Source organism: Trichoplusia ni, unplaced genomic scaffold (genome assembly GCF_003590095.1).
Source record: "Trichoplusia ni isolate ovarian cell line Hi5 unplaced genomic scaffold, tn1 tig00002180, whole genome shotgun sequence".
In the NCBI taxonomy this organism is placed as follows: domain Eukaryota; kingdom Metazoa; phylum Arthropoda; class Insecta; order Lepidoptera; family Noctuidae; genus Trichoplusia; species Trichoplusia ni.
Window position 1 is genome coordinate 1 of NW_020800217.1, and position 16,060 is coordinate 16,060.

At 50.2% G+C, this 16,060-nt stretch overlaps 3 protein-coding genes and 1 long non-coding RNA gene across 4 annotated transcripts; 3 read left to right on the forward strand and 1 right to left on the reverse strand.

The window, feature by feature from the left end:
- Positions 1 to 6: 6 nt before the first annotated feature.
- LOC113507472 (SLIT-ROBO Rho GTPase-activating protein 2-like) lies at positions 7 to 7,055 on the forward strand (the record flags this gene model as incomplete). Its single annotated transcript, XM_026890323.1, is given in 9 exon segments — positions 7 to 135; positions 307 to 708; positions 782 to 908; positions 1,816 to 2,581; positions 2,777 to 2,976; positions 4,986 to 5,052; positions 6,628 to 6,671; positions 6,746 to 6,865; positions 6,907 to 7,055. Coding segments are annotated over 9 exon segments (2,004 nt in total), but the record flags the coding sequence as incomplete, so codon positions are not given.
- LOC113507475 lies at positions 477 to 1,392 on the forward strand. Its single transcript, XM_026890326.1, has 2 exons — positions 477 to 708; positions 782 to 1,392. Exons 1-2 carry the CDS (start codon positions 541 to 543, stop codon positions 926 to 928), a joined length of 315 nt encoding a protein of 104 aa, XP_026746127.1. The 5' UTR covers positions 477 to 540; the 3' UTR covers positions 929 to 1,392.
- A 2,690-nt stretch (positions 7,056 to 9,745) lies between the features above and the next one.
- Positions 9,746 to 12,874, reverse strand: LOC113507477 (protein charlatan; the record flags this gene model as incomplete). The annotated part of the gene is made up of 6 exons (XM_026890330.1): positions 11,610 to 12,874; positions 11,200 to 11,388; positions 10,951 to 11,127; positions 10,304 to 10,876; positions 9,971 to 10,209; positions 9,746 to 9,884 (listed from the first exon to the last, which is right to left on the reverse strand). Coding segments are annotated over exons 1-6 (1,566 nt in total), but the record flags the coding sequence as incomplete, so codon positions are not given.
- Positions 12,875 to 13,606: 732 nt separating this feature from the next.
- LOC113507479 lies at positions 13,607 to 14,890 on the forward strand. The gene is made up of 2 exons (XR_003401863.1): positions 13,607 to 14,366; positions 14,770 to 14,890. It is a non-coding gene; the product is annotated as an uncharacterized LOC113507479 (long non-coding RNA).
- The last annotated feature ends 1,170 nt before the right edge of the window (positions 14,891 to 16,060 follow it).

Genomic DNA, 16,060 nt, shown 5'->3' on the forward strand with positions numbered 1-16,060 from the left:
GTACAGCGGAGAACGCGGCACAACGAGGCGCGAGTGCGCGCCCTGCGAGCCCGCGCCGACTACGTGCTGAGCTTGGAGGCCGCCAACGCCACGCTGCAGCGGTACTACCTTGACGACATAGCAGACATTATCCTGGTGAGCCATGCAATACCGACACTAAATATCTGCGTTACTGCTCACGGGACTTCTACCTGTTCAGACTACAGTCTCAGATCTATCGGAAATCGGAGATACTATTTTTTTGTTCTCCTTTGATTCGTGTAAATACGATACGAAATAATAATAATCGTGGCGTGTGGTCCGCAGTGCATGGAGGTGGGGTTCGAGGCGGTGGTGGGTCGCGCGGTGCGCACGGCGGGCGCGGCGGACGAGGCGCGCGCCGCGGCCACGGCGGGCGCGGCGGGCGCGTGGCGGGGCGCCGCCGCCGCGCTGGACGCGCTGGCCGGCCGCCAGCGCCTGCTGGACGCGCACGCGCCCGCCTTCGCGCTGCCGCGGCCGCTGCCCTACCAGGGCGCCGCGCCCGACGCGCAGGACCAGGAGATGCTGGCGCTGCTGGGCGAGGCGGCGCCCGACGCGGCCGCGCCCGACGTGGCGGCCGAGCTGGCGCAGCGCCTGGCCATGCTGGACGCGGGCGCGCGCCAGCTGCGGGCCGAGTGCCGCGAGAACGCCAAGACGCTGGACGCCGCCGAGGCCGAGCTCATCAAGCAGGTGCGTGTCCCGCTGGATGCTTCCCCGGCTGGTGTGGGCGCGACCGCGGTTACTACTGCTCTGTTGTTGCCAGATGGAGGGCAGCGACTCGCAGTGGGACGTGAGCGGGCTGTTCGGCGCGGCGGGCGGGGGCGCCAGCGCGCTGCCGGCGGCCGCGCCCCCGCTGCCCGAGGACCAGGAGGACTACTACCTCGCGGTGAGTCTCATGGTCGCCGACTGAACGTTTTTTTTACGATATTCATTTGTTTTATTTTCATCTTCAACAACCATACATGGGAAACGTATTTTTCCTGCTTCTATTGGCTATGTGCGCGACGGTGGCGACGCGTAGCGTTTACAACATTTGCGGATTATTTGACATCTGTCAAATAATAACAATGTAAACATTATAGTTTTCTTTGGAAATATAAAAAAAACCAATGATTAAAATAGTATTGTTGACATTATTTTAGTGCAATTTATTGAATAGTTTTACTGTAAAATGAATATAATAATAAGAACCGGGTTCCAACCACAAACTGAGACAAAAGGCAATAAATTAGTATTAGCCGAGCAGAATTTCCAGAAATTTGGAAGAACTGCGACATAACGTCCAGAGCTACTTAATACGAGCTCACATAATTCGTCAGACATCTGTGACACTAACACCATACAAAACCACTTTAAACGTGAGTAATGTTTACGTGATGCCAGAATGCTATTACATGAAAGTCATTTCTTATTATTTTTTATTTTTTTTGCAGTTAACAATGCAACAACGGTCATAGTCCATTTCTTTGCTTTGATTTTGTACTGCAATCAACACATTTGACAGCTGACCATCCGCATTTGTTTCCAATTTCTGCCGTGTTGTGCGCTGCGGTCGTTATCTGTCCGCCACTACTCGCTTTGCTTATAGCCAATACGATAAGAAGTAGTAATAGAAGACTGATAAACATACTTAACATAAACATTCTGAAACTGTTTGTTTGATTCGAGGTTGTGACTACTCAAACGAACGAATTAAATAAAAATTAATGAAGTAGTAGAATGTTGATACCTACAAATATTATCATCATGCTCCTGACAATGTCCAGGTGTGATAACAAATGAATCTTAATGTTACAGAAATTCCGTTCATACGTGTCGTGTGCGGGGCGGCTGGCGCGGCTGGAGAGCAAGGCGGCGGCGGTGCGCGGGCGGCTGCTGGGCGCGGGCGGGGCGCGGGGGCGGGCGGGGGCGCGCGCAGCCCGCCCACGCCGCCGCGCAGGGCGGCCGCGCGCCTGCGCCGCGGACAGTTCGCGGCGCCGCTGGACCTGCGCCTGCCCGTGGTGCTGACGTCATGCGTGCGCGTCATCGCCACGTACGGGCTGCGCCACCAGGGCATCTTCCGCGTGTCGGGCTCGCAGGTGGAGATGCAGGCCCTGCGCGCCGCCTTCGAGCGCGGCGAGGACCCGCTGGCGGGCGTGCGCGACGCGTCCGACATCAACTCCGTGTGCGGGCTGCTGAAGCTGTACCTGCGCGAGGTGCGGCCGCCGCTGCTGCCGCCGCAGCTGCAGGAGCGGCTGCTGCGCGTGGCGGCGCTGGCGGACGACGCGGCCTTCGTGCGCGGCATGCGCGACACGCTGGCGGCCTTACCGGCCCCCGCCGTGTTGGTGCTGCGCTACCTGTTCGCCTTCCTGGCGCACCTCACGGAGCACAGCGACCACAACATGATGGACGCCTGGAACCTGGCCATCTGCCTGGGGCCCACGCTGCTGGCCGCGTGGGGCGAGGGCGGCGCGCAGGTGGCCGCGCAGAACCTCGTCAACGAGCTCGTCAAGCGCATCATCCTGCACCACGCCGCCGTCTTCCCGCAGGACATCGCGCCCTACGCGCTCTACACCAGGCACAGGTGCTCGCTTATTTAACTGCTTCGGAAACCGTTTCCACTCTCACTTGCAGTATTTATTGAATAATAAAACTTCGTTCCATCCGGTGCCCCTTGACCTCTCATCAAGGGGCACTGGATGGAACGAAGTTTTTTGAGAATTTTCACTAATTATATTTTTTTATTAACATTATGTCATAATTATGTTTATATTGTAAGTGAGGAGGAGGGCGGCGCGGACGACGAGGCGGACGAGCCGGACGCGGCGCCCGGCGAGCGCGACTCGCGCGACGCCCGCGACCGCTACGACGCACGCGACGCGGACGACGCGCCCGACTCGCACGACCAGCAGCAGTCGCACGACGCACACGACCCTACCGATGACCTGTCACTGTGCGATGTCGATGACGAAGACACAGGTGCTAAACATGAACCAATCATAATTTACTGTTTTACGTATTAGAACTGGGCAGCGACTACCTCTCAACAGCGCGCAGCATACGATGACACTTTGTCATATGTAGAATGTTGTACAAGAAAAAATACCTCGTCGGGCACAAAACTGACCTTAATTGGAGCATTAAAACTACTATATTAAATGGTTAAACAGTGGGTGGGTTCTGTGAGTTTTAAGATTAATACAGCCCGGCGAAATGTATGCATTTTTTGCATAGGTTAGCCAACCCTTCTCGCCGTCTAGTCATTACACTCATACACCCGGCGAAGCAGACTCGGCCTGCGCTCAGCCTGTATAGTGTACTAGCTGTTGCGCGCTACTTCGTCTGCATGGTTATGCATTTTTCTTATTTTATTATTATTAGCCTGGAATGTCCCACTCTTCTTCCATTTGTCTCTCTCATCCGCCGCGACAGACCAGTTCGGTAAGAACGAATCTAGGTCATTCCGCCATCTCCGTCTGCCTGCCTGACGCCTTTGATGCATTTCTTATCACTGCTCTGCTCTGCATTGATGATAGCTTGAAGGTATATAACCCATATCCTTTCTCAACAAATGCGCTATCTGACGTTAAAATATCTTTTGAAATCCGAGTAATATCGCATCCTGGACAGTAATATGAATGTAAGTGGGGTCTCTAGCAACGACTTGGCGACTATTTTTCCTTTCTTACTTTATACGTTTTCGAGTTACTTATCTAGTAAAAGAGGCTATGCTTTGAAACCTCAGTTACTCGTTCAGTCTGTTTCCTATTTAGCCGAACATGTCACAGGGCAGCCTAAATTACGTAGGCGTAACTATAAATAGTGAAGCGGCATGATAAACTCCGCAAGATATTAAAGACACCCTGAAATCAGTCTTTACTGCACTATTGAAAAAAAACATGTGACGTAATAGACTACATTTTGTACATACATACATTCAAAAACCATTAGGTACCCTTTTTCGGACGCACTCGGGTAACAAAGATTGAGTTAGAACAAATATAAAATGTTTCTAATAATGCTTTAAAACATTACGAACTTAAATTATAACAACATTTTATCAATATCTTATTGTTTACATCTCCCAAATTACGTGAACAGTTTTTTTTTGTAAATTTGAAGCACTGCTTATTTGATTTATCGTGATTGGAGGCCTATGTAATTCTGCACATTGTAGGCAACGTTAATTCAACGTTTTGAATATGTATTATCATCTCTTTCAATAGAAGTTTCGGAGCCAGCATTGATATATTAGTTGAAAATAGTAATTAGTGAATTATCTATACTTCTATACTATACTAATATATGAAGCTGAAGAGTTTGTTTGTTTGTTTGTTTATTTGTTTGAACGCGCTAATCTCAGGAACTACTGGTTCAAATTGAAAAAATCTTTTTGTGTTGAAAAGACCATTCAACGAGGAAGGCTTTAGGCTATAAACCATCACGCTGCGGCTAATAGGAGCGAAGATACAATGGAAAATGTGAAAAAAAAAAAACAGTCAGTTTATCTCTTCTACCCACGGGGACGAAGTCGCGGGCAACAGCTATAAATAATAATTAGTGAAATATCAGCTTTATGGCATGACACATTTGAACTGAAGTACTTTAATTTAACTTGCCAACAAAAACATGCTGGATTTTAAGGTTTTTCATTTTAAAAATGTACCAAAACATTTTTAAAAATGTTGTTTTATTTTACTTGAGAAACAGCCACGCTCGACCTATATTGACTTGACAGAGAAATACAAATGGTTTTATTGTTAGGCAATAGTGGTTTAAAAAAATATTTTGTTGCTTTGACAATTTTTTTTATGTAAACGGCGTGTTTTTTTTTGTAAATTGTCGACAACACTGCCCGCTGCTAACTCTACGAGCAGTTACGGATTGGAAGTATCTAAACAAACCATAATAATTGCATTACATTGTTACCTTCCATTGAAAGGCAATGCTTTTTATGGGTTTCTGTTTCTGATTGCCTATCATTACAGATGACATTAGCGATGAAGACTGTGAGAGCGGGGATTGGGGCGAACGCGACTCAGGAGAGTATAGGAGGTGAGCATCTGCCTCTGTGACGCGACCCCCGGCCGCGCGCGCGTGACGTCACCGCCTGTTGCAGGTCGCGCAGCAGCGAGCGCGCCTCGCCCGCCGCGCCAGCCGCCTGCGCGCCCGCGCCCGCCTGCGCGCCTGCGCCCGCCTGCGCGCCCCCGCCCACCTGCGCGCCCGCGCCCCCTACGCCCGCGCAGGTACCGCTCGAGACGCGCGTGTGACGCCGCTCCCATATGCTCCTGTTGGACTATTACGATGATTGTAGTCTATACATGTTCATACTATTTCGTTGCCTCCCTTTATGGATCCTTATGTTAAGTAATAAATAATCTTAATTTTTTATCTATATATTTAACCATAGCTGGGCACTGTTAATCAATTTTTTTGTCATTTTTTTTAAATAATGAAATGATCAACTGGCACGAATTTTAGTTAGGGTGCCGTTAACTTCTTTAATTAACGGACAACGTGAAAATTGGTTATCGCCCAGCTATTGTATGTCTGTTATCATAAGGAGAAATAAGAACAATGAATTAAAAAATTAAGGATGTTTGCTTGACGCAAATATGTTGTGTTTTTTAATTTAATATTAATAGCTACGGTGTGCGTCGCTTGTGCGGTGGCGTGTGGTTGCATGGCGCTGGTGGTGTGTGCGTGCCCTTAGGGACAAGAGCTAGTGTGTGTTATAACACCTAGCTGGCGCTCTTGCCCGTTCACCCAAAGAGAACCAAATCATGAAAGGGCTATAATACACTTTTCAATCAATGGGGTTCATGACTTAATTTTTGTGTTCCGGCAGATGGCACTCATGTAGCAATTATTGGTAATGCCGTACGAATAGTTTTAAATTATTTGCATTAATAACCAATCCAGCCATGTACCCTATTGTTATTATTGATTTTTTTTGCTTATGTATATCTTTAGTGAGGCATTATTTTGATATATTATTTCGCTTATGCAATATGTGACGTAACTATTATGTCAAAGGTACGCGTAAACAAATACGCGCGTGAGTCGCATCGGTCGCGGCTGTCGCGTCGGTCGCGTGTGTTGTAACCGCCATATCGAATGAAGACTGAACTATATCTAGAGGAAGACGTGCGTGCGCGTCGCCCCTCGACATATTCATAATTTTATTTATTATAAGTATATAAGGTTTTATTATTTGATTTATTGCTAATATGGTGGGCGGTAGTTGATTATGTGTTAATAAAGTTATTTTCCTGCATGTGTTTGTTTGATTTTGTTTTTTATTTACTGTGTCCCCGGCCTAGGTTAGTAATTGAAAATGTATTTTGTTTTTGGTTTGACAAGTCATAGTATGAAAATAAGTTTGGCGCAATGCACAAAAAATATGGTAGTAAAAGTGTTACGATTACATACAATGGCGCATGTATTTTTCGAGTAAAAAAAAATTATGGACTTTATAACTTAAGTATGCAGATGTTTCATTATGATATGATATTAATGAATGTTTCGGATGAGTACAATTTATTAAATGATTCTCGAATACGTCACGTTGAAATTGTGCATTAATGTTAATAAGTAAGTATAAAGCAGATGGGCGCCTCGTGTGTGCAGGTGCAGGCGAGCGAGCCGCCGGCCGCCGCCGCCGCGCCCAGCAGGTGAGCCCGCCCCCGCCCGCGCCCCTCCCCGCGCCCCCGCGCCCCCGCGCCCTTCTAACCCGTGCGCCCCGCAGGCTGGCCGACACGCCCGACCTGGTGCTGGACCTGCCGGCGCGCGCCGCGCCCGACGCCGCCGACACGTTCGCGCACAACCGCGACACGCTGCGCAAGCGGCGCGTGTCGCCCGCGCCCGCGCCCGCGCCCCCCGCGCCCCCCGCGCCCCCGGCGGGCAGCCCGGTGCCGGCGCGCAACACGGCGCGCGTGGCCGCCAAGTTCGCGGAGCTGACGCTGACGGGCGGCTCGCTGAAGCCGGCGCTGGCCGCCAAGCCCGCGCTGCTGCGCCGCCCCACGCCGCACCCCGCGCCCCACGCGCCCCACGCGCCCCACGCGCCCCACGCGCCCCACGCGCCCCGCGAGCGCCCGCCCGCGCCCGACCCCGCCTGCTAGTCCACCGAGCGCAACCGTTTATTGTCTTTAAGTACAATTATTTTATATCTATGTCTTATTTTTTATACGCGCCGCAGAGGAACACGCCGGAGGTTGTCAGCTCGACCCTCGTTAAATTCGCAGGATATTGACGTGCTATGTAGGTTAGGTGTAGTAGGTACGTATTTTTTGACGTAATTTTAGGCCATTGAATGAGGCTAATACTTGTAGGTGTACGAAGCCGTCGACGCCGCTGCGGGTTCATCCGCGGCGCCTTATACATTGTAACCGTCGAATGTGCTGTATCTACCTTATAATATCCTCGTACTCAATAAACCAGTATTACACATTACCCCTTGTTGTTATTTTTTTAATTTCTTGTACTGCTTCGGAGTGCAGAATATAGAATATATTCTGTGATATGGGTATGATGGAAAGCCTTATTTGTCGCGAACAATGTCCATCGACTTAAATACCGGTCAAGTGCGGGCTGGATTCACAACACAATTAATATGCGCCTGTCACCTAGCAACACGGTTGCTTGTATTGCTTAACCTTGTTGTCTTTTTGCTGACCTTGCTGTCTTTTTGCTGACCTTTGCCTGTTGCAGCAATATATATACATAATTTGCGCTAAATTTCAACTGTCTATTGTCACGATATATGATACACTACCTCCTGACAGCCTAAATAAATACGTTAACCTTTACAAGTATTTTAAACTAAGTTGCCATTAACTTAATTTAATTCCATTTAATATTTAGGAGATATCAACTTTAACTACACTCGGCAGAACATAATTATTTTAGGTGCGCGGTAGATAGCGGTAGCTCTGAACCCGTGCGAAGCCAAGACCTTACACGGTGAACAGTGGTCTGACACGGGCGATAAATCGTCACCAAGTCAAATCAGTCAGTAGATACGACAGCTCTCAACAGGGTACAAATAGGGAATCACAGTTAAACATATCTCGGTGGGATTTAACTTTATTCATATTTTGTACATTATCATCGAACAAGCATAAATTTACAATCAACAGACAGGTAGCTTCTAATGTCTCCGAGTACTGTGGCACTAGGAGTGCAGTGGTCGTGCATTGCCCGCTGGTACTGAAACAAATAATAGTATTATATATGGGGGACGGAGAGCCTTCAGAACGACTGGGTTAAGGGACGTTACTAAACCCAACACCGACGAGGACTGTGCTCACTGGACTTATATACTACTTGAACTGCCTACGTCCGACAGCCGCACAGGTGCAATCCTACAGCGGGCGATGCGTCGCGGGTTCGATTCCCACTTAGGAAAAGCATATGTGACATCCATGAACGCTTGCTTTGGCTCTGGGCGTCGTGTGCATGTAACTTGTATATGTTTGTGAAAACTGCAATCCTACACAAGGAATATATTCGACAGTGGTTTTATTCAAGATGATAAAAATATTAGGTATTGCCTAAGTAGATATTTGGTAAACATGGTTGTAAAGAAAATAAATTTCCTTAACTAGATTTAAGTAGTTAGAAATAAAATAAAGTGAAGTAATAAACTTTAATGCCGTTTCATTCAGACACCACGCAAATGTTTTACTTCAACTCCTCAATCTATACTAATATATAAAGCTGAAGAGTTTGTTTGTTTGTTTGAACGCGCTAATCTCAGGAACTACTGGTCCAAATTGAAAAAATATTTTTGTGTTGAATAGACCATTCATCGAGGAAGGCTTTAGGCTATAAACCATCACGCTGCGACTAATAGAAGCGAAGATACAATGGAAAATGTGAATAAAAACAGGGTAGGTATAAATGATAACTTATATCTTCTACCCATGGGGATGAAGTCGCGGGCAACAGCTAGTACCAGATAAAATAGCAAGGGATATGTGAGTATGGATAACGCTACTAATTTTGAAAATAGAACGTTTGCAATAAAATCACAATATTCGTAGCAAGTAGGTTTTTTGTGGTATATTTAATATCCGTAGACATTATTTGATAAACTTATGGGTGTTTTATACGCGCCAAAAGAGATTTTCATCCTTCTGTAAAAGTTGAAAGTAACACTACATACGATTTATTTATCGCACTATCAAACGATACATTGAAGATTAAAGCTTCGAAGATTGTAATAGGAGATAGGTTATCACAGCAATGAAAATGATAAGGTGTATGCCCAAACAGTGAAGAAGCGAGTACGCGCATTCCATTAACCATCATCAGTCATGGTTTGGAAAGGAGTTTCATTTTCAGGCGCAACTGAGGTGTTTTTCTTTGAAAAGGGCATGAAAACCAGTGCCTTTAGGTCTTTAGGTCTAGTATTCTCAGAGAGCTCAGGGAACCAGAGGGTGCCACCGCCACGTCTTAAAGTAATTGTCAGTGCACGACAGCAAGCATGTCGCGCACAGCACAGTTGTTGTATGATGTAGGTACCGGGAGGTCTCTAGTAGCGCAGGCAGTGGTCGTGGTGCATGGCGTGGTGCAGCGGCGCCGCGTTCTCCTTGTCGCGCGCGTAGTGCGGCGCGGGCGCGGGCGCGGGCGGCGCGAACTCGGCCGCCAGCGCGGGCGGCTCGTACTCGTCGCCCGAGCCGTCCGACGCCTCCAGGTAGCCGAACAGGCGCGCCGCGCCCGCCGCGCGCGCCTCGCGCCGCCGCCCCGCGCCCGCGCCCCCGCCCGCGCCCCCGCTGCCTGCGCCGCCTCCCGCCTCTGCCGTCGCCACCACGCCGCCCGCGAACGTGCCCCCGCCGCCTCGTCCCACTCCTGACGGTACTTTTAAGTTACGGCTTTCGATGTGACTGTAACAGTAAGACGAGCCCCGTCACTATGATTTCGACGGCATGTTAGTTGTAAACCTTAAGCCTACATAATATAGTGTACTGACTGAGCGTCGCGCAGGTGATGCGCGAGTTGGTGCTGGTCGTCGGCGAGGAAGGGGCATTTAGCGCACGCCTTCTTGTTGTGCACCTTGTGCACGTGCGTGGCCAAGCGCTCTGCGCGCGCCGCCTTGTACTCGCACAGCGCGCACGCGAACGGCTTCAAGTGTGTGTTCAGGTGGCGCTTGAGGCACCAGTTGTCCACACCCGACCACGCGCAGTAGCAGCACGCGTAGCGCCGCTCGCCCTGCACGGGCACGACCATTTATAGCTTCCAATTATTACATACTACAAAGAAGTAGTCGAGAGCGGCGCCATGAAGGGCGTGGAGGTCGTCGTACCTTGCGGCGGATGGCGGCGGCGGCGGCGGCGGCCGGAGACGGCGCGGCCGGCTTGTGCAGCGCCGGCGCCGGCGCGGGCTCGCTCTTGCCGAGCGGAGCGCGCTCCAGCTTCACGGCGGGCGGCGGCCGGTACTCGGGAGGGGGCGCGGGCGCGGGCGGCGGGGGCGCGGGCGGCGGCGCCACCGCGGCCGCAGGCGGCGGCTCTCCCGCTGGCTTGCTGTAGTAGTGCAGCGCCGGAGCCGCCACTACCGTCTTCACCACCGCCGAACGACGGATGCGATTGAGATCGTAAGGTTGATCGCGATGCATCCGAAGGAAGTGCTTCTTTACGTGATCGGCGCGGTTGAATTGCTTCTGACATAAGTAACAATGGAAGGGCTTCTCGTCCCTGTGGATGTTTTCGTGGCGCGTGAACAGGTCCCGGCGGTCAGTTGCGTAGGGGCAGGCGGCACAGGCGTAGCGCTTGCCGGCCTCCCCGCTGGGGCCGCCCGCGATCACGCCCGCGCCGCTCACCGCCTCGCTCACGCCCGACTCCCCCGTGCTCACGCGCCGCTCGTTGCGCATCGCCTCCACCTAGTGGATATGTGGATGCATTAGTCCCCGTGTGATGTGTTGGTGGCAGCTTGGTGTCAGTCGCGGATCTTTACCTTGTTCTTGAGCCGCTGTAAGTAGCGCGTGAGGTCGTCGAGCGCCGGGTTGTCACGCAGCAGGTGGTCGGCGGCAGCGGGGTCGGAGTGGTGGTCGCGCGCCAGATGCGAGCGTACGCCGCGCGCCCAGCCCGACGCGAACCCGCAGCCCGCCAGTGGGCACTGGAACGCGCGCGCCTGTAACCGCCGCGCACACACGGGTCAGTTCCGAGTAGGGGGTGGGCGAGTCCTGGCCGTGGCAGTACGTACCTGCGAGTGAGTGCCCAGCCAGTGCTCTGCCACGCGCGCTAGGAAGCCGACGCACTCGCAGTCGGCGCACTTGAATAGGCGCTGCGCGGGGTTGTAGGAGGCGATGCGGGAGTGCGCCCAAGCCAGCGGCTCCTCCGCCGCCGTCCAGCGGTCCTCCGCGCTCGGGTCGATGCGCGGCGTGAAGTTAGCCTGCACAGAGCACGGACACCATAACTACTTATTATTATGTGGAACTATGTTGGAGCTACTGCTTTTCAATTCAAATTGGCAGAGCTATCAGAATTTAAGTAGGTACGTGGTGTGTATTTTCAATCTGATCTATTTGACTGAATTTAAAATCTCGAGGATATAAAACGTTAATGTGGCTTGTTTCGGGATGTTAGTCGCGAGTAAAGTGTGTGGTGTCGTGCCTGCAGGATGCCGGGCGGCGGGAAGCCGTTCTGCATGAGCGCGGCCAGCCCCCACGCCGTGATGTGCTCCTCGGGGCGCAGCTCGTCGTCTAGGTCGCGCTCGGCGGCGGGGAACTCCACGCCCACTACGCCCACGCCCACACCCACGCTGGTCTCCTCGCCGTACAGCTTCTTGGTGATCTCCTTGAACATGTCCTCGCAGTCCATGGTGAGCGAGGCCACGCTGGCCACGCCCGCGCCGCCCTCCATGCCGGCCGCGCAGAGGCTGCACTACGGCTTTGGTGGGTGCCAGCTGGTGCGAGCAGCTGGAACAATTTCAAATTTCAAATTTTGTTGTAGATATTTTTCTCACCTTACACAAGTTTTGGTTTTTAATAGGTCACCGGTCTAGAAAGTATCATAAAGCTTGCCTGGTTTGCTCTTACTACATGGTGGGCAACAGATTGTTTTAGTATTATTAGCGAACTTTCTTGCAACTTTGTAAAAAACAGTTCTTTCTGAACATTTCCCTTATGACTGTAATAATTACCATAATTGTCGTTATATGGATGATGCCATAAGGCGTCATGCAAATTTCGCACGCATTTTGTATATTCTTTTGCGGTTTATTGTAAAAGAGAACATACTTTTAGTTTTATAAGCATACGCAGTTAAACTTAAAGTATCAATCATTGACCAAGTACTTGAAGTCCACCAGTAGACTATGCACCGCCGGAATTCGAAATAACATTTTTGTATTTGCAATACTAAATGATTGAGGGTTGAGTAAGGGCCGAGTGCGTCACACGGCAGCGTGTAGTGCGCGCTGGCTGCCGGGAGCGCGCGCCCCCTCCCTGCAGCTGCAGCGCCCCCCGCCCGCCGCACGCCCCCGCGCTCCGACACACACCACACTGGCCACCTGCTCCGGCAGGACTCTTACAGTAACTACACAACGAGGATGCCACTAGACAACTGTACGACGACCAACAACAGGAGGCACGGGACTAGCTAGCGGCAGCGGCAGGACCCGAGTCGACATGACTGCGAGAGCGAGTACCGTCGGGCCCGCAGCGGCGCCACAGGTACGTCGCGCTACACGGACCTGGGCCGGGCGTCCGGCGACCTACAGGCGAACTGACGGACACCTCAGCGAGTTTGAGCATTCAAATACCTAGTAGATGTGTAGACGGGTGGTAGATCCGCGCATTACATGGTAATCAGTAGTGCGCTATGCATGCGTGTTGGTGTGTATCGATCGCGGCGGGTGGCGGGTGGCGCGGGGCCGGCCTCACCTGCGGCAGTGCGGCGCCGGTCGCGGGGGCCACACCTCAGCACCGCGCGAGGCGCCGGCCGCGACTGACGCCACCCGCCGCCCATCGATCGCCCTCCCCCTCGCCGCCCGCCGCCCGCGCTCCCTCGCCCTCCTGCCGCCCGCCTCATCCATTCACTTCGGTCATATTGACCCGCGCACGACGCTCGGCGACGTCTGCTCGTCCTTTGTCGACGTGGTACGGCTTTGTTACAGCACTATGCCCAACCACACTAAATGACGAGTACTTACTGTAAAATGTCACGAAAAGATTTTTGATCCCATAAGTAAACGTTTCGCGATGACTTTGCACGCGAGCGTCATGCAGAGTGTTCCTGTAGGGCGGCCGCGGCGGCAGGAGCCGGCAGGTCCCCTCGCTCGCTCCTCGCGCCCACACGACACTAATCGATACGCGGCGCGCGGGCGGCGGCGGGGCGCGGCGCCGCGACGGACACTACTCACTGCCGCATCCGACCGACACTAATCTCATAATCTATCTTTTGCAATTAGAAACAAATCGTGTTACTAGGTAAACAGTTATTACTACAAGCTACTCTAGTTTTGGTACCCTTAAAACTGTAAATAAAATACTTTTGTATGGGAGCCCACGGTGTCCCACACTTGCTGCCCGTCCAGTAGAAAGGGCAAGCCTCTCCATGTGATACTCTTTTAAAGATATAAAGTAAGTTGTGTGTCACCTGCGGGGGCCGTGCGGTCATTGGGTAGAGTAGTCGAGCCAGCGTTAAGTTGGAGCGCGTCGCAGCTCGGCGCTACAGGTGGCGCGGGCGCTGCCGGTGCGGGCCGCGAGTCCCGCAGGAGCCGGCCCGCCCTCGCGCCCTGCGCCCCCGAGCCTGCGCCCCCGAGCCTGCGCCCCGCGCGCCCGCCACCTCGCGGGGAGGCTCGCTACTGGCTTATGCCTACGGGTGGAGTTTTGATCGAACCCGGTTCTGAGCATATTAATTATTTCCGTATTAAAAGAACTACGCATGTTGTGTCTGCAGCAGTAACGAGCACCACACGCAGCGACGTCCGTATGAGCAGGCGCTGGCGGCTACTTAGAGACTATAATTATACACCACTATTATCACTGAAATATTTGTGTATGTGTATATGGATTATTATGGATATACATACGTAGCATATGTATATGTACTGCTGTCGCCGCTAGTTTAGAGCAAACACTGCACAAGCTCTTCCCATTTTTATTATTCCAATGTTTTTAATTTTCTGCGTAGGTACTATTGAAGTTTTAAAACCCCTGTTTGTAACGTGCTTTGGCGGTCGTAGCAAATCAGGCTGGTGAGTGCGGCGTAGCGTACTGTAGCGCCCGTGTCGTCGCCAGCGTAGCGACACTTGCTACGGCTACACCGTAGCGCTCATGTTATGACGTGTGACCGGTGTGACACGTCACCACGCGCACACTGCTACCCGCCTGACAGCTGACGGGTACAGGACCGACGCCGATCTAGGTTATTACTTTTTCCCTTATCCCCGAATTATATGTGCGTTTTGTAGATTTATAAGAACTAACAATATTAAATTATAATTATGTTATATACGTGTCAACAGTATCTATTGTAAGTATGACGACCTCCGTGGTCGAGTGGCGTACGCACCGGTTTCAAGGTGTCGCTAGCTCTGAGGTCCCGGGTTCGATCCCCGGTCGGGTCAATGTAAAAATTCACATTTCTACATTGTCTCGGGTCTGGGTGTTTGTGGTACCTTCGTTGTATCTGAATTCCATAACACACGTGCTTTAGCAACTTACTTTGGGTTCAGAACAATGTATGTGATGTTGTCCGCATTTATTTATTTATTTATTATTTATTAAATATTAAAAAGTATACTAACACCTATTTTGTGTTGTTTTAGATACCGGAATTCTACCGAAAAGACACTAGTATTCCAGTCAGATCTCACAGTGCCCATGTGTGGTCATTACACGACACTGGCGGAAATTGCTAAAAAAATTAGCAGATTGCCATAAAAAAAATCTAGGTTATTACACACTTAATTTCCTAATTGGTATTTGAATAAAATATAATATTTAATTTATAAGTTTACTAGCTCTGCCCTGAACTACGTGTCACCTAATTTAACAGTCGATGATAACAATGCAGACAAAAGTACATTTTATTTTGAATATTTCTATAATTTGTCATCGTTTAAGCCTTCCCTGGACTTTCAAGAATATTTTATCAGTAGTTCGCGAGTTTTATCTTATTCCGATAATATTAATTAATTTTCATAAATATTGATACTTTAACAGTTTAACTTAACGATTGAAGGACAAAACTTTAAAATATATTATTTATATCGAATAAAAATTTAAATACAGTACATAATATTGCAAATTAATGATAAAAAGAGAAGTTGGTCGGTTACGATTACCTATGCGGGGTATGGATTAAAACAAACTTAATGACATTCGGTTAACTCAGATGAACTGAGAGATGCCAAGGCATCAATGATTATGTAGCGCCCCTACACAAACTACGTTATAATACCATCAGGAGTGAGGAAACCAAGCGGCGCAGCCTCGAGTAGGCTCTGATGGCGGACTGCGCGCGCTGCAGGAGTGTGGAGCGCGTTCACGAATAGTACTCGCATTACAATAATAAAAGTGTTTGATCGATGAGAGCGACGCGAGCATCCCGAGCGGCCGCGCGCTGCTGGAGACGCATGTGTGACGGACACTACGCGAAGCACAACAACCTTCACGAAGCACCGATATATTACCATGTTTTTATACACACACTTTTCTTGTTTGGTTTTCGTACCGGTTGGATTTTTGTAACTAAATTTTGAGGCACTTTCCGACAAGCTAGCAGGCTAAAACTTTTAGGGTAGCTTCAAACCCAATGACAATGCAATTTACAACTATAAAACGGCTGCACCGAATAATATTAATAATATTAAGGACCGGGTCTCTTCTCATGAAGTTAGCCCGTGAATGAAAAGAGATAGGTACAATTAATAATAATATGATAACACTAGCTGTTGCCCGCGACTTCGTCCCCGTGGGTAGAAGATATAAGTTATGATTTATACCTGCCCTGTTTTTTTCACATTTTCCATTGTATCTTCGCTCTTATTATTTGCAGCGTGATGGTTTACAGCCTAAAGCCTGCTCGATGGATGGTCTACTCAACACAAAAATAAT

Coding starts and splice junctions, on each gene's coding strand:
- LOC113507475 (XM_026890326.1), top strand. CDS start 541: ATGCTGGCGCTGCTGGGCGAGGCGGCGCCCGACGCGGCCGCGCCCGAC. Junction 709..781: donor AGGCCGAGCTCATCAAGCAG/GTGCGTGTCCCG, acceptor TGTTGTTGCCAG/ATGGAGGGCAGCGACTCGCA.